The following is a 24,002-nucleotide window of genomic DNA, read 5'->3' as shown; positions in this document are numbered from 1 at the left end:
CTAAATTTATGTAAAGTGTTTCATTGACTTTCGAGCCGAAGGCAACAAATAATCTAATCACCATGTAAACCAAATTGAAATTTCACCTGCAGGCCAACTAATATCTCAACTTTAAGATCAATCATTCAATTTAACGTCATGTCGACAAGAGCTTTAGCCGAGTATTATGCAACAAACTACACCAAATGTAACTTAACCTATAGTTTTTTAGCTTCCTGGCAAGGAGTTGCTTACCCAAACCATGCAATTCAGTTGCTGTCACTACCAATCCAAGTTCTCGCTTTTTACATAATTTTGAACAAAACACCCGTTTATATGAAAAGTGTCAAGTGGCCGTTATTCATCAATCATTTATCATGTGCATTGTTCGAACTCACACTGTGCACCCTATCAACTTTATACTGTTTTCTTCCAATTTTTGGAATGTTTGGAGTCGGCGTGCTGAGTTGGATTGGAATGCCATATGGTTCACAGTTAGCTTTGATAGCATTCATTGGAATTTGTAAGTGAGAGATTTCAAAAAAAAGTTAACTTTATTTAATTACAGGCACCTGTAGCTCATATATCTATTTATTTGAATCTCGTACAAATTGTCTCGTTCAAAATAAATTCAAAATGAATACAACGCGGAAGAGAATAGTATATCATGTTTCTGTTTTCTTATTCAATGTTCTAGCATTTTCGTGTTGCACTCTAAACGTGCCTGGAGATCAGGACGCGGCAAAACTTGAAGCGCTGAAATCATACCCATGTCCTACACAAGAATTTTTTTATATTTTTTAACACTATTTTAAACTGCGGGTTTCACAGTTCTTGCACAATATATTATCTCTACATAAATCCACCCAAAACTCTCTCCAAAGACACTCAAAGGAGCCAAAAAGCGTTTCTGATGGGCATTACGTTTCAAGTTATTGTTCCCTTATCATGTGTTATCATTACTTTTGGCTTAGTATTTCTTGGTTACTCTTATGGTTTTTATTCCCAAGCGCTTATGAATTTTGGCGTCGACTTTGGAGGACTACATGGACTTGGGGAGAGTATTGTCATTTTATCTGTGCATAAGCAGTATAGAAAAGCAGTTTTTGATCTACTGTGTCGGCAGAAATCTAAAAGTGAGTTGGAAAATCACATCAGTTGATATTTAAATTATTTGAAAAAAAACTTTTTAAAAATTTTACCACAAAAAAATTAGCTGCGTTATGAGCACATTGAGCAAGTAAAAAATCGATCTTAAACTGTCTCAATCACTGATTTTGAATTGGCTTGAAACAGTTGCATATCGGTATTTTTCTGGCTCAGATGGCTCGGATGGAGCGAGTTTGTTTGATGAACGTTTGAAATGATTTTTTTCTGTTTCAGCTGATCATAGCAAGACCAATCTGAAGCCAACCAGCCACTTGGCGCTGTAAGCAGCTTGTTTTGACCTGTAATTATTTTTTGTTAAAATAAAGTTTTTGGATAATCTGTACCGTATTTCACAAAACTGGAGAAAATCCTATATTTGCTGAATTAGGTTAAAAATAGAAGAAGTGAATTAAGTTAAAATAAGTTAATAAACTTTTAGTTTAAAATCCATGAATTCGTCCAAAATTTAAAATTAATTGTTTTATATTAGATTTGTTCTTTTACATATCATTTTTGTTTTCTCTTAAAAGCTATGACGGTTTTACGAGTCTTCCTTGTAATTCAATTTATTTTTGTTGCCACTTTTTGTAATTCAGAATGTCCTTATGTACACACCCATATAATTCTGTTATCTGACTGCCGGATCCGGTTAGAATGAGGTTCGTGCTTTTTTTGCAATTTATGAACAACATTTTTCTCTTTGAAATTATGCGATTTCTTCTTTTTCTGCAACTTTTAAAAATGCAAAAATCGAATTGCTACAGTACCAAACTTATCAGATACAATATTATCGTGTTTATCATTTTGTTTTTTGCCTATAATTGTTTGACATACAAAAAAGAAGATTTATTGGCGTAAGTTAAAAATTTCCACACCTTTTGAAGAATTATAGATACAACTTTAGTTTCCAGAAACCCATATCCGCCAGCTGTTATCAATTTCAACACATCTTCTAGATATTTATCTAGCAATTTGGCTTCAGTTTGTCAGCTAGGAAACAACATTTTTGAACTTGCAAGTCTCTATGGCTTATCAAAATATTTAAATAGAACTCCGGTATTTTTCATAGAAAATGGGTACCATGAGAGGATGCTGAACAAGATGAGAAGTATAATGCCGGGGTTGATGGAAAAGTTTGTGATTATTAATGGAAGTGTGAGTTTTTGTTGTCTGAATACGTAGTAATATTACAATTTCAAAATTTATTAAAGTACTGCATGCCATATATCTTTAATTTATCTTTCCCAGGTACCACTATCAATCAACTATACCAAATTTCAAAGAGTATGCTGTGTTCATGAAGATCCTTGGAATCTGAAACGTAGTAGCGACAAGTATTTGCATCTCTCTGGAATATTTTATCAGGTACTTCCGTATCAAAAATCCAACTTTAATCAGGACTAACGTAGTTCCTTAGAACTCGTAGCCTGCCTTGTACCTACAGGCGGGCCTAAATTGTAAGCATGAACCTGCTTACACTGAAAAATCTGGCTATCTTCCAAAAAATGTTGTTTTTAATTTTTAGAGCTGGAAATATTTTCCCAAAGTGAAAAACGAATTAGCCAGTTTTCTAAACAATTCTTCTCAAAACTTTGGAAATTTGCCAATTTCTACTAACAAAACACACATGTAAGATAATTCAAAGTGACTTTTTAATACTGAAAGATTGTTCCAGAACTTGTATACATACTCGGAGAGGCGATTTCCTTGGATATGGCTATCATGCCACTGATTCAAAATTTCTGAAAAATTCAGTAAAATTTCTCAAAGAAAATGGTTACTCATTTCCAGTTTCAGGAATTTCAAAACAAAGTTTCTAAAATTTCAGACAAAAATAGTAAGAAAAATCGAAAAATAGTGTTATTTGGCGACGATTTGAAATTTCTAAAAAATAAGTTCAATACTGCGATAGTTTCGACAGATGGTCCTGAAGATGTAAGTTCTGAAAATAGCTCAACAAATTGAAATTAAATTTGAATAAACATTTTGCAGGGAGAATATTTTATTTCTCAAAATTCAGCACTGGATGATCTACTCTACTCAAAGTACAATTGTGATACGGTTTTGATAACAGGTGATTACAAAGCAGCAGACATAAATGGAGGTGGCTGTCCTCAGACCTCGATCAATGTCGGCTGCTCATAGAGTGCCACGACAATGTATTTTTGTATCGACATCTTGATAATGAAAGTTGTTTCATACTCAAAAAATGTTTAAGACGTCAAAATTTCCAGCTCCCCACTCTACATTTGGATGGTGGATTGGGTATTTTTCAAAAGGAGACACTGTTTACTATATGGACATAAAATATTCTCGAGATCATATTTATGTGAGTTTCAACATATCTACTAACTGAAAAATCAAAACATAAAAACTTGCAGGATGCTGGAAAACTCGTTGAAAATGACTTCTACCCAACCCACTGGACGCCGCTGAAGTTTGCGAGCTCTGATAATTTTACAGTTGTAGAAAGTTTAAGATCGAATTAAATATTCAGAACTAATTTCACAGAATTTTTATTCGAGAAACAGATATTGAAAAAATAGATTGGCAGACGAAAAAATAGATTGACAGACGAAAAATAGATTGACAGACGAAAAAATAGATTGACAGACGAAAAATAGATTGACAGACGAAAAAATAGATTGACAGACGAAAAATAGATTGACAGACGAAAAAAATAGATTGACAGACGAAAAATAGATTGACAGACGAAAAAATAGATTGACAGACGAAAAATAGATTCGCAGACGAAAAATAGATTGACAGACGAAAAAATAGATTCGCAGACGAAAAATAGATTGGCAGACGAAAAAATAGATTGGCAGACGAAAAAATAGATTGACTTTTTCGAGAATTTGCCAATTTACTAAAATTTTCTTAAAAAAATATAATAGTTTCTGAAGCTTAATCAAACTATCATTTTCTATTATAAAAATACTTATTCAAAATTATCTCTGAAGTACTCAGCCTTTAATTATATTCCAGGTATCTAATTAATTATTATATTTCTCAGAAAGCTTTTCTAATCTCATGAATATCAAAACACGCTGGGCGAAAAAAAACTACGTTGATTTTTTTTTCAGCACTGACAGGCTTGTTTTTAATTAAACCACAATTTCCTGGTGCTCATTGTGTGTCAATCCTTCTGCCTGTTTTATTAATCAGTTCTCTGCATTTTTAATCATGGAGAACTGCTCCTGGGACACCAGCTATCTTGCAAGCTCAGATTTTCTGATGCTCTTTTCGCATGTTGTTACGTTCTGTGAGGTGCCAATTTCCATGTACGGGGCCTACTGCATTCTTTTCAAAACGCCTAGGAAAATGCGAGCAGTCAAGTGGCTCATTTTTAATTTGCACTTTTGGTCGACACTTTCTGATTTGACTATTTGCTTTTTTGGAGTGCCATCATTTGTTTTGCCGAGCTTCGCAGGATTCGGATTTGGAGCAATTGATAATGCTCCGCTGATGACCTACCTCGGGTTCACTTTTTTCGCTCGTGAGTTGTATTTGTAGTTACGAAAAAATTATGGTAAAGCAGGAATTATTGTTCGTTACGAAAACACGAAATTGATGATTTGTAAATGAGAAAAATATGTTTTAAAAAATCTCAAAATATGGTTATTTTAAAACAAAACAAAAACCAATCAGTGGATTTTTGCGCCACAAATAGTTTTTTAAAAATAAACTTCAAGACGACCGACAGTGCTGTGTCTCCAATCACGATTTTTTGAATTGCAGTTCAAGCGACTTCCATCATGGCAGTATACGAAAATCGATACTTCATATTATTTCTTAAAACATCTCAATGGTCTCGGGTCCGAAAACCACTTTGGTTCACAATATGCTTATTTGTTCCCACGTTCCTGATGATCCCTTTTATATTCCTGCCGGAGCAAGAAGCCGCTAGAGCTCTAGTTTTTGAAAGGCTTCCATGCCTCAGATATATCAATACTTATGACAGAGAAATGTTTGTATTTGCGATTGATCCAATTATCCCAGCGGTGTGCACTACTGTGGTGGTAACCGTCATGATTACGCCAACAGTCACATTTTTCGTTCTGACGCTGAAAAATCTGTTCAAGGAGAACAAGGTTTTCAATATATCTCGGAAAACATTTGAGACCCAGCAGACTTTCTTCAAGGCGATAACGATTCAGGTAACCCGTTTCCGTAAAATTTCGGCTGTTCATAAAAAATTTCAGTTCATGTTCTTCTTGTTACTGGTGATCATTCCCATTATAGTGATTTTGATCATCGATTTCACAGCTTATCACAACCAATTGCTCAATAATATCATACTTTTTCCATTCTATCTCTCAGGAGTTTGGTCCACACTTATCATGCTCATTGTGCATTCGCCTTATCGAAAGTTCACTCGAAATCTGCTTTGCTGTTCAAAAAAGCAACGAAAACAACTGGGATGTCCGAGAACTGTCACGTCAATTCCGAAACTAAGATTTTGAGTCTGTTCCGATTTTATTCTGTCATTTTTTATACAATTTTTTTTCTACTTTTACAAGTTCTCACAGTGAATCAAAGTGCTAGCAAGTTAGCGTCAAAAAATGTGTCAGAAAATACATGCCACTCGGTTTGCTCTGCTGTCGATTGAGAACGGCAGTGAAAGGGTACAGTGAGGGAACTGTACTTGCACTGTGTAGGGCATTGTAATAATTGTAATGGTACTGTAGTAGTACAATGATACGGTAGGAGAGTTGCATTGATGAACTCTTCCTCTCTAATTAGTCGATGTTCAGAATTTTACTCCGCTGAGCGAAATTTTTTTGATTTTCATCGATTTTCTACATTTTTACTTTTCGTGTGATTTTGTTCTATTAAAAAAACACGAAAAATAATTAAAATCATTCTAGGTATCTGATTAATTTTGTTGTTTTCATTACGTTATGATCACCCCGTATCAAAAACGTTAGGTGTAACCAAATGTTTTTCATGTTTTCGTTGTCGCTGATTAATTAGACCAAAGGTTCCGTGTTATTCGTTTTTGCTCACCTCATTCACCTGTCTTATTATTCATTTCCTCATGGGTGACTGTTTCTGGGACACCGGCTATCTTGCAAGCCCTGATTTTATGATGTTCTTTTCGCATGTTGTTACAGCCGGTGAAGTGCCGATTTCTCTATATGGAGCCTATTGCATTGTGTTCCAAACTCCACGTAAAATGCGAGAAGTCAAGTGGTTGATGTTCAATTTACAATTGTGGTCAACACTTTCCGATTTGATAATCTGCTTTTTTGGAGTGCCAGTATTCTTTATGCCGAGTTTTGCTGCATTCGGATTTGGAGCAATTGATAATGCTCCACTGATAACCTACTTTGGATTCACGTTTTTTGCGCGTAAGTTTTTTAAATTTCCTTCGAGGCAAAACATTGAAAGTTTTAAACAAAATTCCAAAGGAAAACATTTTCTAATTAGACAAAACTTAAGTCAAAAGTCTCGCAAGCCATCCAACCTGTCGGCTGCCAGCGATAATAAAATACAACAAAATTGCAGTCCAAGCGATATCAATCATGGCGGTGTACGAAAATAGATACTTTATATTATTTTTGAAATCATCCCAATGGTCTCGGGTCCGAAAACCTCTTCGCTTTACTATCTTCTTAGCTGTTTCCACTATCCTAATGATCCCTTTTCTATTGATGCCGGAGCAAGAAGCCGCTAGAGCTCTAGTTCTCGAAAGAATTCCATGCCTCAAATATATCAAAACCCATGGCAGAAAGATGTTTGTTTTTGCAATTGATCCTATTATGACAACGATAGGGGCTACTGTACTGGCAACTGCCCTGACAACTCCGACAGTTACGTTTTTCATTTTGACGCTGAAAAATCTATTCAAGGAGAACAAGCTTTTCAATATATCTCGGAAGACATTCGAGGCTCAACAAACTTTCTTCAAGGCGATCACGATTCAGGTAGCGCGTGCCAGTAAAATGTCGGCTATTCAGAAATATGTTTTCAGTTTGTGTTCTTCTTGCTAATGATGATCAGTCCAATTATAATGATTTTGATAATTGATTTCACAGCTTATCACAACCAAGTGCTCAATAATATCGTACTTTTTCCACTGTATCTCTCGGGAATTTTGTCCACAATTATGATGCTCATTGTGCATTCGCCTTATCGAAAATTCACTCGAAATCTGCTTTGCTGTTCGAAAAAGCAACAAAAACAACTCGAATATCCGAGACCTGTTGCGTCAATTCCAATACCAGCATTTTAAGTATTTAACTCTTTTTTTTTAACTTGGAAAGAGAACGTTATATGACTCATTTAAACGAACACTCCATGATATCTTTATTTGATCTGTCATTTTCTATACAATTTTTTAGTTATTTTTTCAAGATCTATACATGTTTTGTATCAAGACACATTACACTACAAAACTATCCGTTCTATAAAAACGCGTAATTCTCACTAAACATTACAAATCACTGTGACTCAGAGATGATATATCTCAACTGGTATCACAAATATTTGCCAATCATTTTTGGCGTGTTGAGTTACATCGTCAACCCATTGTTCATCTATTTGGTCCTCACCAAATCCAGCAAACATATGGGGAAATATCGATTTTTGTTGATTGGCTTTGCGGTTTTTGACATCTTTTATTCAATTGCAGAAATGTTGACACCTATTGTAAGTGTCGTGTGTAAACAGCTGGCATAATGTGGGCTCGTAAAATTTTGGTTATTTACAGGCTGTGATAAACACAGGATATGGGTTTGCGACTTTCATCACTGATGGCTTTTTCACTGAAAATGCAAACTACGCTATTTCATCTCGATGCACGTTTATCGCGATCAGCTATGCACTTCTCATCATCCATTTTGTATATAGGTATTTCATCTTGTTTCAGTGAGTTTCCATAGCTTCGGGTATTCATGAAACCATCGTTTTTCAGCCCTCATCTCGTGGATAAGATGCTTCAACCTCTTGGAGTTTTTGCTATGATTGCTCTCACAGCTGCCCACGGAGCATCGTGGACTTGGCTCTGCGACTGGTGTTTGGCACCAAATGAAGAGATCAGGGATATCGTCCGGCCTGCATTCAAGGAGGTACACCATGTCAACTCGGATAATATATCCCTGCTCACTGGGCAATATAGGGTAGGATTGCCAAAAAGTGTGATTTCAAGTTTTACAGTTTTCCAGAATGCCAGCAATTTTGTTGTCTACAAAAGTTGGTTCGGTATCTTATCACTCACCCTATTTTCATGCTACTGCATGAGTGTATATCTAGTTCTTGGATATAAGATTATGAAGAAAATGAATCAAAATACCAACATGAGCACAATTAGTGCAACACTAAACCGGCAACTTTTCAAGGCGCTGGTTGCCCAAACATGTATCCCAATGTTCGCCAGTTTTCTACCAACTGTCATTGCCTGGTATGCGCCGATGTTTTTGATTAATGTTACGTGGTTAGTCATTCATTTTAATGCATTTATTAAACAAACTGCTAACAATATTGAGGTGGAACAACTATATCTGCAATGTTGCTTTATCTGCTTTTCCGTTGATCGACCCCGTGGTGGTGATCTACTTTATTCCAAACTACAAAAATACACTTCTTGTATGGTTCCGATTGAAGAAGCCCACAGTAACTGCAACATCGACTTCGATGTTCTCTATACCAACACTGTAACAAAAATGAACACTATTCTGTCTCGTAATACTTGATTCATATTCCAAATCCCAGTTTATCTTCTTTTTTGTCACTTCCTGGACAGCTACATATGTACATATATTTATGAATAATTCTTTAATTCGTTTTTATAAATTGAAAAAAAAACGAATTTGTATCCAGACAGACTCAAATACAAAATTGTGCGTATTTACTGAACGCTGCTCCAAAACTCACATTACGAATTTTTCATTCAAAATTTTGTTACTCTCGTTACCAAATAATGATTTATATTAACTGGTATCAAAAGAATATGCCACTAATTTTTGGCATTTCGAGTTATATTGTTAACCCATTGTTCATCTACTTGGTCCTCACCAAGTCCAGTAAGCAAATGGGTAAATATCGCTTTCTACTGATTGGCTTTGCGGTTTTTGACGTCTTTTATTCAATCGCGGAAATGTTAACGCCTATTGTAAGTGTAGTGTATGAGCAGCTGACCTGAGTCTAAGCACGTAAACCTTTGAATTTTACAGGCTGTGATTAACACAGGTTATGGTTTTGTGACATTCATCACTGATGGCCCATTTTCCGAAAATGCTAACTATGCTGTTTCATCGCGATGCACGTTCATCTCAATGAGCTATGCACTTCTCATCATCCATTTTGTCTATCGATATCTCATTTTGTTTTAGTCAGTTTTGCAAAGATCATCGTACCTAAAATCTTAGTGTTTTTCCAGCCCTCACCAAGTGGATAAGATGCTTCAACCATTCGGAATTCTTGCTATGATTGTTCTTACTGCTGGTCACGGAGCATCGTGGACATGGCTCTGTGAGGGCTGCTTGTCACCAAATGAAGAGATAAGAGACATGATACGGCCTGCATTCTTAGAAATTCACCACGTCAACTCGGATAATATTTCTCTGTTGACAGGGCAGTATAGAGTAGGACTTTCAAAACGGCAATTTCAAGCTATAAGGTATTCCAGAACGCTAGTGACTTTGTTGTCTACAAAAGTTTGTTTGGTATCATGTCACTTACATTATTTTCGAGCTACTGTATGTGTGTTTATATTATTCTTGGCTATAAAATAATGAAGAAAATGAATGAAAACACAAATATGAGCTCGATTAGCGCAACACTGAATCGGCAACTCTTTAAAGCGCTGGTTGCTCAGACGTGCATCCCAATGTTCGCCAGCTTCCTACCAACTGTCATCGCCTGGTACGCACCGATGTTTTTGATCAATGTTACTTGGTAGGAAACAGTTTTAACACTTCATGGTTCGAACTAATCGGAATATTTCTTACAGGTGGAACAACTACATCTGTAATGTTGCATTGGCTGCCTTTCCGTTGATTGACCCCGCTGTGGTGATCTACTTCATTCCAAATTACAAAAATACTCTTCTTGTATGGTTCCGATTGAAAAAGCCCACAGTAACTGCAGCATTAACTTCGATGTTTTCTATACCAACGATGTAGCAAAATACTTATTAAAAAGTCAATCGAATCTATGTATTATTATTTATTTTTATACGATTAAATATTTAATACGATTTAATTATCGTGAAGAGGAAAAAATTTTAATGTAATACACAAAAGAGAAATGTATCATTTACTATATATAAAGCGCAGTGTCGTTCTGTCCCTATGTAGTTTGAACTTTGATCTCTGATCTTTGAACTCTCTTTTCTGTAGTTGAAGGGATATTGGGTTGGGAGTTGGTGATGGATAATGTCAAGGTACTGTAGTAGTACTGTAGGGATACTGTAGGATTACTGTAGGGTTACTGTAGTTTAGGAACATTTGAATTTTCAGCTTTTGAAGGGACATTGGGTTGGGAGTTGGTGATGGATAATGTCAAGGTACTGTAGTAGTACTGTAGGGGTACTGTAGGATTACTGTAGGGTTACTGTAGTTTAGGAACATTTGAATTTTTAGCTTTTGAAGGGACATTGGGTTGGGAGTTGGTGATGGATAATGTCAAGGTACTGTAGTAGTACTGTAGGGGTACTGTAGGATTACTGTAGGGTTACTGTAGTTTAGGAAAATTTGAATTTTCAGCTTTCGAAGGAATATTGGGTTGGGAGTTGGTGATGGATAATGTCAAGGTACTGTAGTAGTACTGTAGGGGTGCTGTAGGATTACTGTAAGGACTCTGTACTTTGTCTAAGGTTGTGGTGTGATCGTTTTCAAAATGTAGTCTTTCAGCATATTCGAAAAAGCTTAAACACATGTGGGAAAATAAATTTTACTTACTTTTTTTTAGAAAAACCTAATGATTTCAGGGATGTGTTAAACATTACTAAATTTCACCAGTCGTTGGCCGCGCCGGAGGCGCGGTCACCGGCTGGTTGTTTTATAATATAAATTCAAATTGTCGTAGTTGCTTTGTCGTTTTGCGCAATATTATGCACCAAAATACTGGAGTGCGCCACACAATAATGGGTCCAAGATTTTTTTTTGTTAGTCGCTATCAAACATCTGGAGTAGCCGCACTAACTGTACTTCCAACTTGATCTGAATTTTTTACAAATTGAAACGTTTTAAATTTTCAAATTTACTTTTCAGCAAGGATCTATACTCTGACACAATCATCATAAACATAATTGTATCAAATGGGGAATATACACCAACTATACAAAACATCCATCCCGATTGCCAGCTCAAATGAAAGATCATAGTTGATAACATAAATTCACAAAGTTTCAAAAAAATCTATAGAAGGCAAAAAAAGTTATGATTTTTGACCCGGAACTTATTTGGAGACCTAATAATATGAACTTTTTGCAAACTATATCTTTTATTGGTTTCATGAGTTAATCAAACAAACTTTTCGAGAAAGTCCCAAATTGTTTCAATGATCGCAAAACCTCATAAAAGGAACAATTTCACATTGACTTTTTGTTCAAAATGCTCCTGTGAAGCTAATTTTTTTTGTCTCGAACTTTCCACATAGTCATTTTTCAAATTAAATCAGTTTTATTCAGAAGTCCAGGAGTAAGTTCGAATAATATCTTCATTAAACATTTTTATGTGGGATTATAAAATACATTTACCAATAATTCATTTCTAAAAACATTTTCAATACATACCCCTTCTATTTTCCATTGCTTAACCTAAAAGTTTAATATTTCCCTGAATTCTGTTTAGATTTATTCAACGCCATCGAAAAATGTGATTATTTCTCTTGTGTCTTCTCTGTGTCCAGAGAGGACACAAAACGCGTGTTCGACACGCATTTTGTGTCGGCCGCGCATACACTAGTGTTGTGGGAAGAAAATAGTTTAATCTCGCCTTCTTTTTTAGTATTATTTTAGCTTAGAGTTTTTCATGAAAAATTTAATCAAAAAGCATAACAATTCAAACACATTACTTCTAGCACTGAAATTCCTGAAATTTCCGCCGATTTCAGTTATATTAAAATATTTTTAGAGAAGTTTCAAAGGCTTATCGCTAGGAAAGATTGGTACTATAATTTACAAAAACTTTCTAGATTTGACACGACTTTTTCAAAATAAAATAAAAATATAACTTTCTCAAATTCCTCCAAATTTTATAGTTCAGTGTTTATTCAAATGTAATACAATTTAAAAAGAGAAAGTAATAAGATTTGGAGACATGTTGAACCTAGTATTTAAACAATCACTAGATTTTTTACTTTTTCTCTAAAATAATCAATCCCGTTTCATCTTGATTGCCAATGATTGTACAATTTTTCTAATTATTACCACTAGCGAAAGTATCACTAGTACAACGAAACTCGTCAAACATACAACAACATCTAATAAATGATAAGTGGCAAATCCCATAGTTCGAAGATTACAATCAAGGGCCGGTTGTTCGCCAAATCTAAAATTTCTACGTTTCATAAACAACACTTTTTGAGGTAACCTTACCGAGCTGCAAACTCTGCATGTCTCACAAACAATTCCTTTGGTTTTGCTGGCTGAAATTCCAGCTTCTTGGCCAATTTCTCTGCGTTTTCAGCATAACTTTCATCGAAAAGTATACTATGCAAAGCAGATCGCAAAGTATTATAGCTTTCCAGATTGAACTTAGAGATTTCGATTGATCCATTGTGGCGAGAAAGCATTTTTGAGTTGCGAACTTGATCAGCAAACAGAGGGCACTGAAATATGGATTCTTAGAGCATTCGTAATTTGAAAAAAAATTTGTTACCAGGAGCGCAGGTTTACCAAGATAGCTTAACTCATTAACACTTCCTAGACCTCCGTGAGTGAAGAATGCGGAGAGACGTGAATCAGCTTAAATTATGTAGTGATTGACGGAAAAATTGGTAATTTTTTTAAAGCTGGAAAACCCATCCTATGGGGGGGGGGGGGGGTAAAAAGGTACATAAAAATACATAAATGAGACATTTCAAAAAAAATTTGAAAATTGTTTATTTCTTCATATCAAAAGCCGGGTGGAACTCGGTTTTCCCCTATTTTTGGAAGTCGTCTATCAAAAAAAGGTTTCTAGTTTCATGTCTTAACTATTCCCAAAATATTCATATATGATAGTGTTTTAGATATCCTTTTTGACTGGAAATAAAATATTTTCCAAAGTTTTTTGGAAATTTGATATACTGTTAATTTAACACAAAAAAATAGTTTTCCATCAGTTCCTGACTGGTCGTACTCCACATTTATGCTCTTACCTAGTAGAGCCGTTTGAGGAGTCCACTTTTTAAAAATAATATTTTCAGCACCGTTCGCAAAACTGGTTTCCTCCGATTCATATTTCCAAATGAACGTTACGTTTTTGAACGATTTCATAACTTTGACCATATTATTCCTGGAAATTTGATTATCTGGTTTTTCAATAATGTCTAATTAATTATTACAGAAGGATCACTTTAAATTAGAAAAATATGAAAACAGAAAATAATGTTCACTTACTTGTAAGAATCAGGCATATGAATAGATTTAAACATCGTTCCAAAAGAAATCAGCACGTTATGAGGCCTCCTCTTGAGGATATTGTTCCATGTTTCATCGACCTTCTCACTTTTGAGTGCATCCGCATCTACAGTAATCCCACCAATTTCAATAGTTTTCGAAAGAAGAGGGCGTGGAAAATCTATGTAGGGGTTTGAGTTTATGAATACATATGGAGCCCGATAGTATTCTGACTAAAATTATAATTTTTTGTTAGCTTTATCTCACTCTCCAAAACCTATCTCACCTCCACGAGTAAGTCTTTCGATGGATCCTGAAGAGTTTTCCAGTTTGGTGATGAGATCAAAATTTGTGCAAGATAGTAAGATAATGTGTTAATCACTCGTTCTTGGAAATTCATAATGTTCCCGAAATTTGTGAAGTATCCTGCAAAGGAACAATGTTCCACAAAACGAATTTAATCTGAAAATAACCTGATAAATAACTAGGGCTAACAGGTTCCCCAATAAGTTCTGCAAGCCTGTAGTCATGCGTGAGGGAAGTCACCGGAAGAAAAACTGGAATTTCTAGGTATTCTTGAATTGCTTTTCCCGTGTGAAGGTATGACTCGAAGAAAACTGCATCGTATCGAGGGCGATGGCTCTTCAGATATTCCATTTGTGGTAGAGCGTGGTTTCGAAAAGCTGAACATTATTTTTTCTTTACAATTGCGATGTATTACACATGCCAGACTCACTTTCATAACCATGGTCACTCATTTTAGTGAACATCAAGTAGCTCGGAATAGTTTCCAACAATGTGCCCTCTTGCGTCCAATATCTCGAAAAATCATTGTTTTCCATATTCTCTGCTTGTTGATCTTGTTCATTTGTTGTCTGAAAAATATTTTAATGGAGAAAAAATCAAAATTTCAACTGAAACCTCAACAACCACTATGTCTTTAGTTAATTTTGTGTAGGAAATGTTTCGAAACTTGGACGAAACGATGATGGAGAGAACGGTCTGAAAAGGTTTTTTGAACTTTCACCATTTTTTGAATACGTACCACATTATGTCCGGCTTCTGTCAGAGCATCAGCCAGTTTTCCCATAAATGTAGAATGGCTGTGCCCAAAAGCAGGAGACACTACTAAATAGTTAAACCCAGAAATATTCGAGATCAAGAAAACAAAAATTAAGAGAATTAGTAAGTTCATGATTTGATACCAGCCAAACAATTTGTGTCACTGAACAAAACTCCCATTCTCTTTTATATACCTGCGCTTATCAATTTTGTAGTAGGCGGGCAACGAAATTGTGAAAAAACACTGGCTGAGTTCACATTGGACCTCACAGTTGACGATCAAAGCAATTTTTGTCAAGATTTTACAAGATTATAGAGAAAATGAAACATTTGAATATGAAACAGTTTTCAACTAGAAAAGTAAAGTTTAAGAAATGTACAAACTTTTTTTTTAGTTATCACTGATTTTTTGTTTTGAATACCGCCAAATTTCAACCAGGGAAATTGAAAAAAAATATATAAAAAATCAAAGTTTTATATGCTTTTTTAAAATTCGGAAAATTTTCAGTTTTTGCCACTTTTTTGAAAGTTGTTGATCAAAAAAAAAATGTCCTACAAGCTTTATGATTTTCTTATGTTTCAAACATTGATATTCAAACACACTATACTTTTTTCCTGTTAATGAAAATGTAAAAAAAAACATTGAAAAGTTTTACCATATATATATTTGGATACTTTGGCACCAGGGTTGGTAACAAATAATATATTTCTCGAAAGCAAAAAAGCGAAACACTTGAAAATTTTGTTTTTGAAATGAATTGGTATCATTTTCTTGAAAATGTGATATAAAAATTATGTTTTTTGGTCACTTTTTCCGGTAAATGCTAACATGAAATATACAGTGTGATTTTCCTGTAGCTAGCACAATTTGGAAAAAAAACTTACTTTTATTTGTAAAGCTGAGATTTGGAAATTTTGTAGAATTGTCAGAAATTTGAATCACACAATCTCTTATTGAATAACAAAGTGCAATCTTTTTTCCCTCACAATTGCGGTATAACACACGCTGTGGTCTTTTTGTAAGTGCAGAGAAAGTGGGCAGAAACCACACGTGCTCTATGCTAAGACCACACCCGTCTCCAGTATATAAAGATGACAGCCATTTGTCGCTAGATTCAGTTTCAGTTTCAGATTCTGTTGAAGTGAAGCAACGATGACCGTGAGTGAGAAGAAAGCATCAATTCTTGATATTGGAGATGGATTATTCCAAACTCATGTTCAGTTGGAAGATGTTCAAAAAGTTATTGGAGAGCAGATGAACACCAAGGCGAGACTCGGTGAAAATACCAAGTATACGGTCATTGGAGATGGAAATGTGAGTTTTGCTATTGAAAATATTTTTGTGAATATTTTTTTTTGAAAAACCGTCTGTGGGTTTTTGTTCTAATTGCCAGAATTAGTCCCAAATACCGAATATAACTGTTAGAAAAAAAAGTTTGCTAAAATATATTTTTTTTTTGAGTTTGGAAAAAAAAAATCGTGGGTTAAATTAATTTGGAAAACCATTTTATTTCGAATATTTTTTTCAAATCAATGATGCTTAACTAAATAATTTCTACAAAATTTAGGGCTTCTCGAGTCGCGTGATACTTGTCGAACCAGAATGGACTGTTTCTGATAAGCATCTTCCTGAGAAGTTTGTTCTGAAAATCACCTCGTGCCTCCATGTGCCCGGCCTTATTGAGCAAATGAAGGGCAAAAATCCTGGCACGTTTCCAGCACAAGAAGCTGCTCTATGGGCCATATTTGAGAATGAGGCTCAGAAACTGCACAACCGTGAAGTAAATCTTTACAAAATCACCGAAAAATGGAACAAAAATGAGACGATGCTGAGCCCAAAGATCTATTTTTACAAGAAATTTGACGCTGAAAACAAAACAAAAGGAATTCTAGGAATGGAGTTCGATGGCAATGTTACAGTTCGACATATTTATTGTAATGTGAAGCCACGCGAATTGTACCCGGTAATATTAAATATTTGTTATTTTAAAAAATTCAATTTCCAGGTATTGCGGTCAATAGCAACTCTTCAAGCTGGAAGTCTTCATTTGACCAAAGATGAAATTGAAAGTATTTCTGGATTAGATGTTAAGCAAATGATGGGATCGTTGATGAATAATGAAGGAATGAAGGGCTTCTACGAACAGACGCGTGAAATCAATCGAAAACGACTGACAGAGAAAACAAATGTAGTTGAAGCATTCGGGCAGGAAGTTGTCAACTTTGAACTGGCGTGCAATTTGAATAAATACATTGGTGAGTCCTGCGAGTCAATTTTTTGAAGAGGAAAGTTTGCTTTTTCAGGAATTAAACGAGACGTCATGGTACATGGTGACTTGTGGGCAGCCAATATTTTGTGGAAAGAAAAAGATGAAGGAACGTTTTCAGTCAGCAAAGTCATTGACTATCAGGTGAAAAATTGAAAAAAAAAACTTAAATTTCGGAAACTTCCACATTGAACAGGGAAAAAGACCAGATGTCGTGGTTTATTTTTTGAAGAATTTTAAAAATTTAAAAATTTAAAGAAAATAGCGCTGGCCAAAAAGGTATCCCTTTTTTTGTTTTGATAATTTTGCGAATTTTTCAAACGAGTATAACTCAAAAATCAGACGTGCTATTGGATATATATATATTTATTTTGCTTTTATCCGTAAAATTATTGCAAAATATTATAAAAAACGGCCGACATCTCGTGAGTCCATTTTTGAAGATAGTTAAACTGACTGTTACTCAGGAAATGAGATGTTTAATGAAATATTTCTAAGAGTTAAATAATTTTCGTATAACTTTCGTATAAGTTGCCAGGTTTAAAATCAAAACTGCAAAGTTTATCAAATTTTTACCAACTCACTATTACTCTCTGGTTTTCGAGTTACGCTCGGTTCAGTAACAATCATTACAAAAAACTCACGAGATGTCGGCCGCTCAGATCTTTGCCACGAAATTTGTGAGTACTAAAATTATTGAAAAACAAAAAGAACTAGTCAGTTGAATATCTCCTTCGATATAATTTTCAGTTTCTTTGAGTTGTTTGAAAATGTTGCAATTTTTTTCAAGATTGCCAGGAAAACGTATGTAAAACAATTTTTTTAATAATTTTTTTTCAGCTCATTCACATGGGAAATCCAGCTGAAGATCTAGTTCGACTCTTCCTCTCCACACTTTCTGGAGCAGATAGACAAGCTCACTGGGAGAGACTACTTGAAAAGTTTTATACATATTTTCTTGCAGCCCTTGGAGATGATGAAGCACCATACTCACTCGAGCAGGTGAGTTTTAACCACCAAAAAACAAATAAATTTGATTTTTTTCAGTTGAAAGAGTGTTACCGTTGTTTCTTCGTATCTGGCGGACTTGTCATGATGCCAATGTACGGTCCTTTCGCTCAGGTGACTCTTGAGTTTTTTTTTGTCAGAATTTAATTATTAATTACAGGCTAAACTGTCATATTTGAAAGACATTGAAAGTGTACAGGAGTATCAGGAGATACTCACAGAAAAAGCTGAGCACCTAATGGAAGATTTGGAACGTTGGCATTTGTATAGTAGGGATAAGACAAACAATTTCAAAGAAGCGGAAATTTCAAAGTAATTTTTAGACAGATTTTGCTACTCCATCTTTAATTGCATTCCATTTCTGATTATTTTAATAAATGTATATTTTTCACCACTTGCAAGAGAGTAAGAGTTTTTTTTTTCTTTTTCCTTTTTTTTGGAGAGAAAAAAATTCGACAAAAAATTATCCGGTGGTGGAGAGTTGAACTTTTTTGGAGAGAAAAAAATTCGACAAAAAATTATCCGGTGGTGGAGAGTTGAACTCATCCAAAAATGGGGACTGCGACTAAATTGTTTGTTTGTTTTTTTCGGACCCTTTTTTTTTTTTTCTTTTCCTTTTTTTTTTGGAGAGAAAAAATTCGACAAAAAATTATCCGGTGGTGGAGAGTTGAACTCATGGCTTTCATGGAGGCACGAAATCGTCTACCGTGCACGCCTTGCGACAATCTCCACCTACCTCCTTGCCTCCGGTATAAAGCGGCGCGGAACCAGAAAAGTGTCTTCAAAAGAACCGTCTTTCGCACTATGTGGTGCTTTTCGTCATAGAGCAGAAATGAGGCGAGAGAACGGTATGAGGCGGGCAGGTTGGGTGCAGGTATCAGGCACTGAAACCAGACCTGCCTACCAATGAAGCCATAGAGTGTAATTTTTTTAACAATTCACAAATGAATTTTAACCATCCGTCTCTTATGCTGTATTCCGTGGAGGCGTTGATGCCTACACAGATCTTTTGACGTGCCTGCCTGCAATGGAGTCCCCATCTGGTAATAAATGTGTACTCCTCTCGGAGTAACGACCACCATAATTCTCTCTGCGCTCTCCACAAAACACTATAACACCCAACGCGTCTTTCACTGTCTGAGTCTGATTTATCTAACACGAGTTCGGTCTCGCTCTTCTCCCTTAACAACCAACACTTTTTCAAGTATAAATTTCTATTCAAATAATGCCAGCTCCATTGAATTTATCAGGTCCCTGTGTGATATGTGGTCAGCCATCTCATGGCCGTCATTTTGGAGTTCTCAGCTGCAGAGCATGTGCCGCATTTTTCAGGTTTAGTGTCACGAGTCAAAATTTCAAGACAGAGCATTTATTTTTCAGACGAGCCGTGATGCGCAGTGCAAAATCGCAGGATATGGTGTGTGAACGAGAAAGTTGTTCGCTGAAAGATAGGATGTAAGTTGGTGTCTTTCTTTTTTTTTAATATTAAAAATGAGTTATGTAAAACTAAAATCTCAGACAATGTTGCAAAATTTGCCGATTGAAAATGTGCTACGACGCGGGGATGGATCCGAATAGTAAGTTTTTTATTTTCAAATAGCGAGTGTTACAGAATCGAAAAAAAAACATTGAATTTTGGTGGCATGCAGAGAGAATTCTGAATCTGTTTAAAGTAGAAACAAAAAAACCACTTTTCGGAAAAGAAAATGTTTCAGAAATGAACCATATTAAATTCTTCGGTGGGAAAATCTAAAAAATTCTAAAAATTTTAAAAGTTGGCGAGAAAATCCAATTTTCTGCAAAAAATTTGGCGAAGTATTAAAACTTTCTTTTAAAAATTTTTAGCGGGAAATTTGAATTTCCTGTTTGAAAATTTCGGCAGTAAATTCAATTTTCTGAGAAAAAGTTTTTGCGAAAAAAGTTTATTCAAAACATTTCTTCTCTGTTTCAGAATTCCAAACTGGTCGAGACCTCATTTCTTCCTCATCACGAAGTTCTAATCTATCCAGTGTCGGCTCTCCGCAGAGCCTGGCAAACTTCCTCGGGCGGCCTGAACTGATTTTATTTTGCAGTCCAGATCGAGCATCTTCATCAAAAATGATTGTCGATGTCTCTTATCTCTTCGAGGAAATGATGAAAGTTTATGAGGTAGGAGAAGGGCTTGCTGGTTAATATAAAATTGAGTTTCAGACCCCATCGTGTCTTCCGTCTCCTTGCCAATTTGAGAACAGTTTGGAGAGAATGACTTTTGAAATGGAAGACTTGAATTCAAAACGAGAAATTCCTAATCTTCAATTCCAAACATCATTTGACAAAAATTCGTTCACACGATTCTGGGAGAATTCTTTTCTAAAAACTGCCCAGTGGTTCTCGACGTTTGCAGAATTTCGAGAGTTGGACACAAAAATCAAGGTAATATGAGAATCACTCAAGTGAAATTCTTCAACTGAAATGTTTTAACATTTTCTAGAATATTCTGAAATGGTTCGGAAAAAATTTGAAAAATTCTTCACACCGTTGAAAGGTTCTAGAATTATGACAAAAGTTCTTGAAAGTTGAAAAAAACTTCTAATTTTTTTAAAAAATAAACCCTGGTTTTCATTTTCAGACTGACATACTGAAATCAGCGGGCGGCCTTTGGATTCGTTTGGAGAGAATGTCTGAAACTTCTGTGCAACGAAGGAAACAAAACTTTGGTACCAATGTAATGATGTGCGGGGAGGGGAAATGTGTGAATGTAAATGAATTTGACATGGATCTTTCCTTTTGCACACACCATTCAATGGATCAATTGAAGCCGTGAGTAATTGTTGTTAGGCTAACTATACATTTTTAAATCCAGTTTTCTCCTTGCCGGGATCAGCAGCTGGGACGCTATTGTAGATGCTCTGAATCTCTTGATTCCAACGAATGTTGAGCTCAACTACATGTTCATTCAACTCTGCCTCAAGCCAATGCTAAGGAAAGTGGAAGGACATGACCTAGAAATCATTGAAAAAATCCTTCAAGTTCAAGCAGACAATCTCCATAACTACTACATGAAAACATTGCGAACCACTCACTATTCGGACCGCTTGACAAAAATGATGAGAATTATTCAGTTGCTGGAAGCCTATATTCGGGAGCTGAAAGAAAAAGCTCACATTGCAAAGGTGTTCGACGTATTTTCAATCGAGTTTTCGCATCCAGAAATGTTTGAATATTTTTAACATGCTCCACCCCACTGTACAACTATTTATATTGCGGGTAGCCAATCTAGTTTATAAAAAATCGAATGTTCATGTCTTCATTTGTTCTTCATAATTAACTAATGAAAAAACAAGAGATCAGGTTGGTTAGAAACTGCATGCTTTTCACGCAGGCACAAAATGCCTACCTATGAAAGGACTAGAAAAAATTGGATCAATTTTGCATTAAGCTTGTGCGCTGATCTTTGGTAACGTTTTGGCCAAATTTTGGCCAGACGATAAAATTCTGATAAGTTGAAAACTTCTTGAATGCGAATGAAAAGTTTGAAATCGTTTTTGTCATTGAGCCATTTCTAGCTCACATACTTTACAAAACACACATTTTCGAAGAATGTGGTTAATTACTCTAAATGCAAAAAAACCATCAAAACATATCCAAAAAAACTGTTGTAGACAATAGTTAGGATTCACTGGACTGTATGCATGTATACGTGACACTGAAGCGCAGCCCATTTTTCGTTCGCCTGTTGTCTGCGCTGTCTGTGTTCTCTCATAGTTATTTTAAGATGAGAGAAAGAAACTAAAAAACAAATAACTGCAACTGAACAAATTACGGGTTTTCAGAGACCCTCATTCATTTTAGAAATGGCTGAGTTTTACCAGAAGGGTTCAAAGAATTTCTTTTTGAACTGTTACCGCAGTAAACTTCATAAAAGTAAAAAAAAATTACGTAATGCATTACAACAGAAATTTCTACGGTGGCTGGACATTGGAGTTGGAATGAATCTCATTCACATTCACTTCTTGCAAAATGAAAAAGAATACAACAGAGCAAGCGGTCAGAATTTAGGTCATAAAATACCGGCAGAGCTGCCTAGGTCAAACCATAGATAAAACATCTTGTGGGCACATGACCACACAACACTATGTTATTTGAAAAAATATCATTAAAAAAAATAGTTTATGAGGCAATTGTCGACATCATGTTTATCTCTGTATTCTGCTTCTTCTTCGGTTTTTTCTTTTGACACAACACACGTTGTCGAAAAACTGGGAGACACAAGACTATAGCCACTGGGTCGCAAAACGCAAATGCTCCGAGAGCAATGACCTCCACATAGTTGATTGGTCTAAACTTGGAATAACACTGACACTTTTGTATTTTTCGAACTAAGAGTCATACCTTCCCAAATCTAAGTCAAATATTGGGATGATGAAGCTTATGACACATGGGAAGAAGCTCACAAAAATTGGAATCACAGTTTGAATTATTAGAGCTCGGAGGAGTTCTAGCTGAAGTGTTGAGGTTTTCTTGCTCATGCATGACGACATTTTGTTCAGCTTTTTCATTATCTGTAATTTTAACACTTTGAAAACAAGATACATGAATCGAATGCAGAATGAGTGAATTAAGCATATGTTACCTGCTAAATAAGAACCAAAAAATATTTGCCAAACATTTCTACACTCTTACTAAACCTACCATACACGCCAACATCAAGAACATGCAAATGGAAATGGCAGAAATTGATGTCCAAAGGATCGTCGTCGACCAAGATCGCAACAGTGTGTGGTCTGTTCCTTCTCTATATAAGCAAGAGATCATGTTCATATCCATAGAGTCCATTCGATAAAAATCTCGGAAATCTGTTCGGATGTACTCCTTGATTTCCAAATTGGCCCCGCCAAGATAGAAGCAAGACTGAAAACTAATAAAATTTAGCAAACAATTCTTCAAGTTCCATAGACTGACCGCGTGCCACACTACAAAATAAACGCAGAATATTCCAAAAGAAATTGTCATATAGGTATGGAACTTGTCATTTGTCAGTTCGCTGTTATGAAGAGCAAGGTATCGATAGATGAAGTGGCTCAGAAGCACCGCGTAGCTAGCAGACACCAAGGCGCATCTGGCTGATAGCATGTGCAAATGCCAATCGGACTGGCCGAAGAAGAGCCCATCGCTGATGAAAAGGTAGAAGCAGTAGCGATGGCTATGGATATCCTAAAATAGTGGTAAAATGTTTTAGGGGACAAGCGACCTTATATTTTAAAAAGAGTTAAACTTACAATTGGTACCACAACATTTGCAACTGAGTAGACCAAATTAAAACTTGCAAAATATAGCAACAAGTACTTATAGTTCCCGAATTTCGTTGATTTTTCTGTGAAAATCAGATATACGAAAATTGGGTTGACTATAAACGCTAAGGCTCCGAAAAGTTTCGGAATATGCCTGTACACAAAACCGATATCCCACATAGTTTCAAAACCAAGACTTTTTGTTTTTACCGAAACCTTATATATTTGCTAGATAGACCTGGAGTTTCTGTCGGAAATTAGAAAATTTATACTGTTCTTGTTACTTGAGAAATGAAGAAGTATGCCATATTTATGTATATAGAAACTGTTATGTATTCGAGGCAGAACCTGGAGGCGAAGACGAGTAGTTTATTATTACATATCTAAGGAATAAATAGAAAGTTAGTATACATGGATAATGAGTTCACGTTACACGATCTTCTTATCCACGTCGAGGGTTAGGTACACGTAGATACCCAACATCTCCCCTCTTCAATGACAAACGAGAGCTTTGGTGAGGAGCCATCCACGAATGCCTTCTGAGGTTCTCACGGATCACCCTCCAGTGTGACCGTCGATCTTGCCAATCCTTTGCGCACGGTACTTCGGTGTTCACATCCTTTAATTGCGGGTTCCAAGTTAGCCACACTTCCCGTACCAATCGAAATTTTCTTGATGTCCATCCAACCTTCACCAACAGACGAAATGAAAAAGTAT

The 24,002-nt window shown here is 35.6% G+C and overlaps 9 protein-coding genes, 1 non-coding gene and 1 pseudogene across 13 annotated transcripts; 8 read left to right on the top strand and 3 right to left on the bottom strand.

The window, feature by feature from the left end:
• The first annotated feature begins 138 nt into the window (after positions 1–138).
• On the top strand, positions 139–1,412 carry srh-101 (annotated as a pseudogene). Its single transcript is given in 4 exon segments — positions 139–502; positions 548–751; positions 753–1,115; positions 1,363–1,412. Coding segments are annotated over 4 exon segments (981 nt in total).
• Positions 1,413–1,782: 370 nt separating this feature from the next.
• F31F4.17 (L-Fucosyltransferase) lies at positions 1,783–3,617 on the top strand (the record flags this gene model as incomplete). Its single annotated transcript, NM_070882.2, has 9 exons — positions 1,783–1,982; positions 2,040–2,283; positions 2,377–2,493; positions 2,654–2,757; positions 2,804–2,904; positions 2,957–3,063; positions 3,121–3,202; positions 3,363–3,457; positions 3,510–3,617. 9 exons carry the CDS (start codon positions 1,783–1,785, stop codon positions 3,615–3,617), a joined length of 1,158 nt encoding a protein of 385 aa, NP_503283.2.
• A 697-nt stretch (positions 3,618–4,314) lies between these two features.
• Positions 4,315–5,594, top strand: srh-246 (Serpentine Receptor, class H; the record flags this gene model as incomplete). Its single annotated transcript, NM_070881.1, has 3 exons — positions 4,315–4,627; positions 4,870–5,288; positions 5,334–5,594. The coding sequence occupies 3 exons, from the start codon at positions 4,315–4,317 to the stop codon at positions 5,592–5,594; spliced, it is 993 nt and encodes a 330-aa protein (NP_503282.1).
• A 575-nt stretch (positions 5,595–6,169) lies between these two features.
• Positions 6,170–7,366, top strand: srh-245 (Serpentine Receptor, class H; the record flags this gene model as incomplete). Its single annotated transcript, NM_070880.1, has 3 exons — positions 6,170–6,482; positions 6,640–7,058; positions 7,106–7,366. The coding sequence occupies 3 exons, from the start codon at positions 6,170–6,172 to the stop codon at positions 7,364–7,366; spliced, it is 993 nt and encodes a 330-aa protein (NP_503281.1).
• Positions 7,367–7,590: 224 nt separating this feature from the next.
• On the top strand, positions 7,591–8,790 carry srj-6 (Serpentine Receptor, class J; the record flags this gene model as incomplete). Its single annotated transcript, NM_070879.4, has 5 exons — positions 7,591–7,782; positions 7,844–8,001; positions 8,048–8,252; positions 8,298–8,566; positions 8,619–8,790. 5 exons carry the CDS (start codon positions 7,591–7,593, stop codon positions 8,788–8,790), a joined length of 996 nt encoding a protein of 331 aa, NP_503280.4.
• A 262-nt stretch (positions 8,791–9,052) lies between these two features.
• srj-5 (Serpentine Receptor, class J) lies at positions 9,053–10,256 on the top strand (the record flags this gene model as incomplete). Its single annotated transcript, NM_070878.1, has 5 exons — positions 9,053–9,244; positions 9,306–9,463; positions 9,512–9,716; positions 9,761–10,029; positions 10,085–10,256. The coding sequence occupies 5 exons, from the start codon at positions 9,053–9,055 to the stop codon at positions 10,254–10,256; spliced, it is 996 nt and encodes a 331-aa protein (NP_503279.1).
• A 2,073-nt stretch (positions 10,257–12,329) lies between these two features.
• On the bottom strand, positions 12,330–14,905 carry ugt-42 (glucuronosyltransferase). Its single transcript, NM_070877.4, has 10 exons — positions 14,724–14,905; positions 14,600–14,680; positions 14,415–14,553; positions 14,152–14,361; positions 13,965–14,104; positions 13,679–13,911; positions 13,438–13,574; positions 12,957–13,042; positions 12,674–12,906; positions 12,330–12,626 (listed from the first exon to the last, which is right to left on the bottom strand). Exons 1-10 carry the CDS (start codon positions 14,871–14,873, stop codon positions 12,452–12,454), a joined length of 1,584 nt encoding a protein of 527 aa, NP_503278.2. The 5' UTR covers positions 14,874–14,905; the 3' UTR covers positions 12,330–12,451.
• Positions 14,906–15,863: 958 nt separating this feature from the next.
• On the top strand, positions 15,864–18,398 carry F48G7.12 (the record flags this gene model as incomplete). Of its 2 annotated transcripts, NM_070876.3 has the most annotated exons (7): positions 15,864–16,055; positions 16,309–16,704; positions 16,747–16,996; positions 17,045–17,151; positions 17,848–18,009; positions 18,055–18,129; positions 18,176–18,398. In NM_070876.3, 7 exons carry the CDS (start codon positions 15,894–15,896, stop codon positions 18,329–18,331), a joined length of 1,308 nt encoding a protein of 435 aa, NP_503277.2. The 2 variants fall into 2 exon arrangements, with proteins under 2 accessions (NP_503277.2, NP_001300108.1); NM_001313179.1 differs by lacking the exons at positions 15,864–16,055; positions 16,309–16,704; positions 16,747–16,996; positions 17,045–17,151 and having other exon boundaries at positions 17,857–18,009; positions 18,176–18,331.
• Positions 17,841–17,937, bottom strand: F48G7.14. The gene has a single exon (NR_068578.1). It is a non-coding gene; the product is annotated as an Unclassified non-coding RNA F48G7.14 (non-coding RNA).
• Positions 18,399–19,168: 770 nt separating the features above from the next.
• Positions 19,169–21,344, top strand: nhr-190 (the record flags this gene model as incomplete). Of its 2 annotated transcripts, NM_070875.7 has the most annotated exons (7): positions 19,169–19,347; positions 19,396–19,470; positions 19,534–19,592; positions 19,967–20,163; positions 20,206–20,427; positions 20,624–20,814; positions 20,858–21,344. In NM_070875.7, 7 exons carry the CDS (start codon positions 19,241–19,243, stop codon positions 21,222–21,224), a joined length of 1,218 nt encoding a protein of 405 aa, NP_503276.2. The 2 variants fall into 2 exon arrangements, with proteins under 2 accessions (NP_503276.2, NP_001300107.1); NM_001313178.3 differs by lacking the exon at positions 19,169–19,347 and having other exon boundaries at positions 19,406–19,470; positions 20,858–21,224.
• An 820-nt stretch (positions 21,345–22,164) lies between these two features.
• Positions 22,165–23,465, bottom strand: srj-37 (Serpentine Receptor, class J; the record flags this gene model as incomplete). The annotated part of the gene is made up of 5 exons (NM_070874.1): positions 22,165–22,333; positions 22,387–22,556; positions 22,687–22,905; positions 22,957–23,208; positions 23,274–23,465. The coding sequence occupies 5 exons, from the start codon at positions 23,463–23,465 to the stop codon at positions 22,165–22,167; spliced, it is 1,002 nt and encodes a 333-aa protein (NP_503275.1).
• Positions 23,466–24,002: the final 537 nt, after the last annotated feature.

The sequence above is a fragment of the Caenorhabditis elegans genome, chromosome V, assembly GCF_000002985.6.
Source record: "Caenorhabditis elegans chromosome V".
NCBI classification, from domain to species: Eukaryota; Metazoa; Nematoda; class Chromadorea; order Rhabditida; family Rhabditidae; genus Caenorhabditis; species Caenorhabditis elegans.
This window is presented reverse-complemented; position numbering and strand designations above follow the sequence as displayed.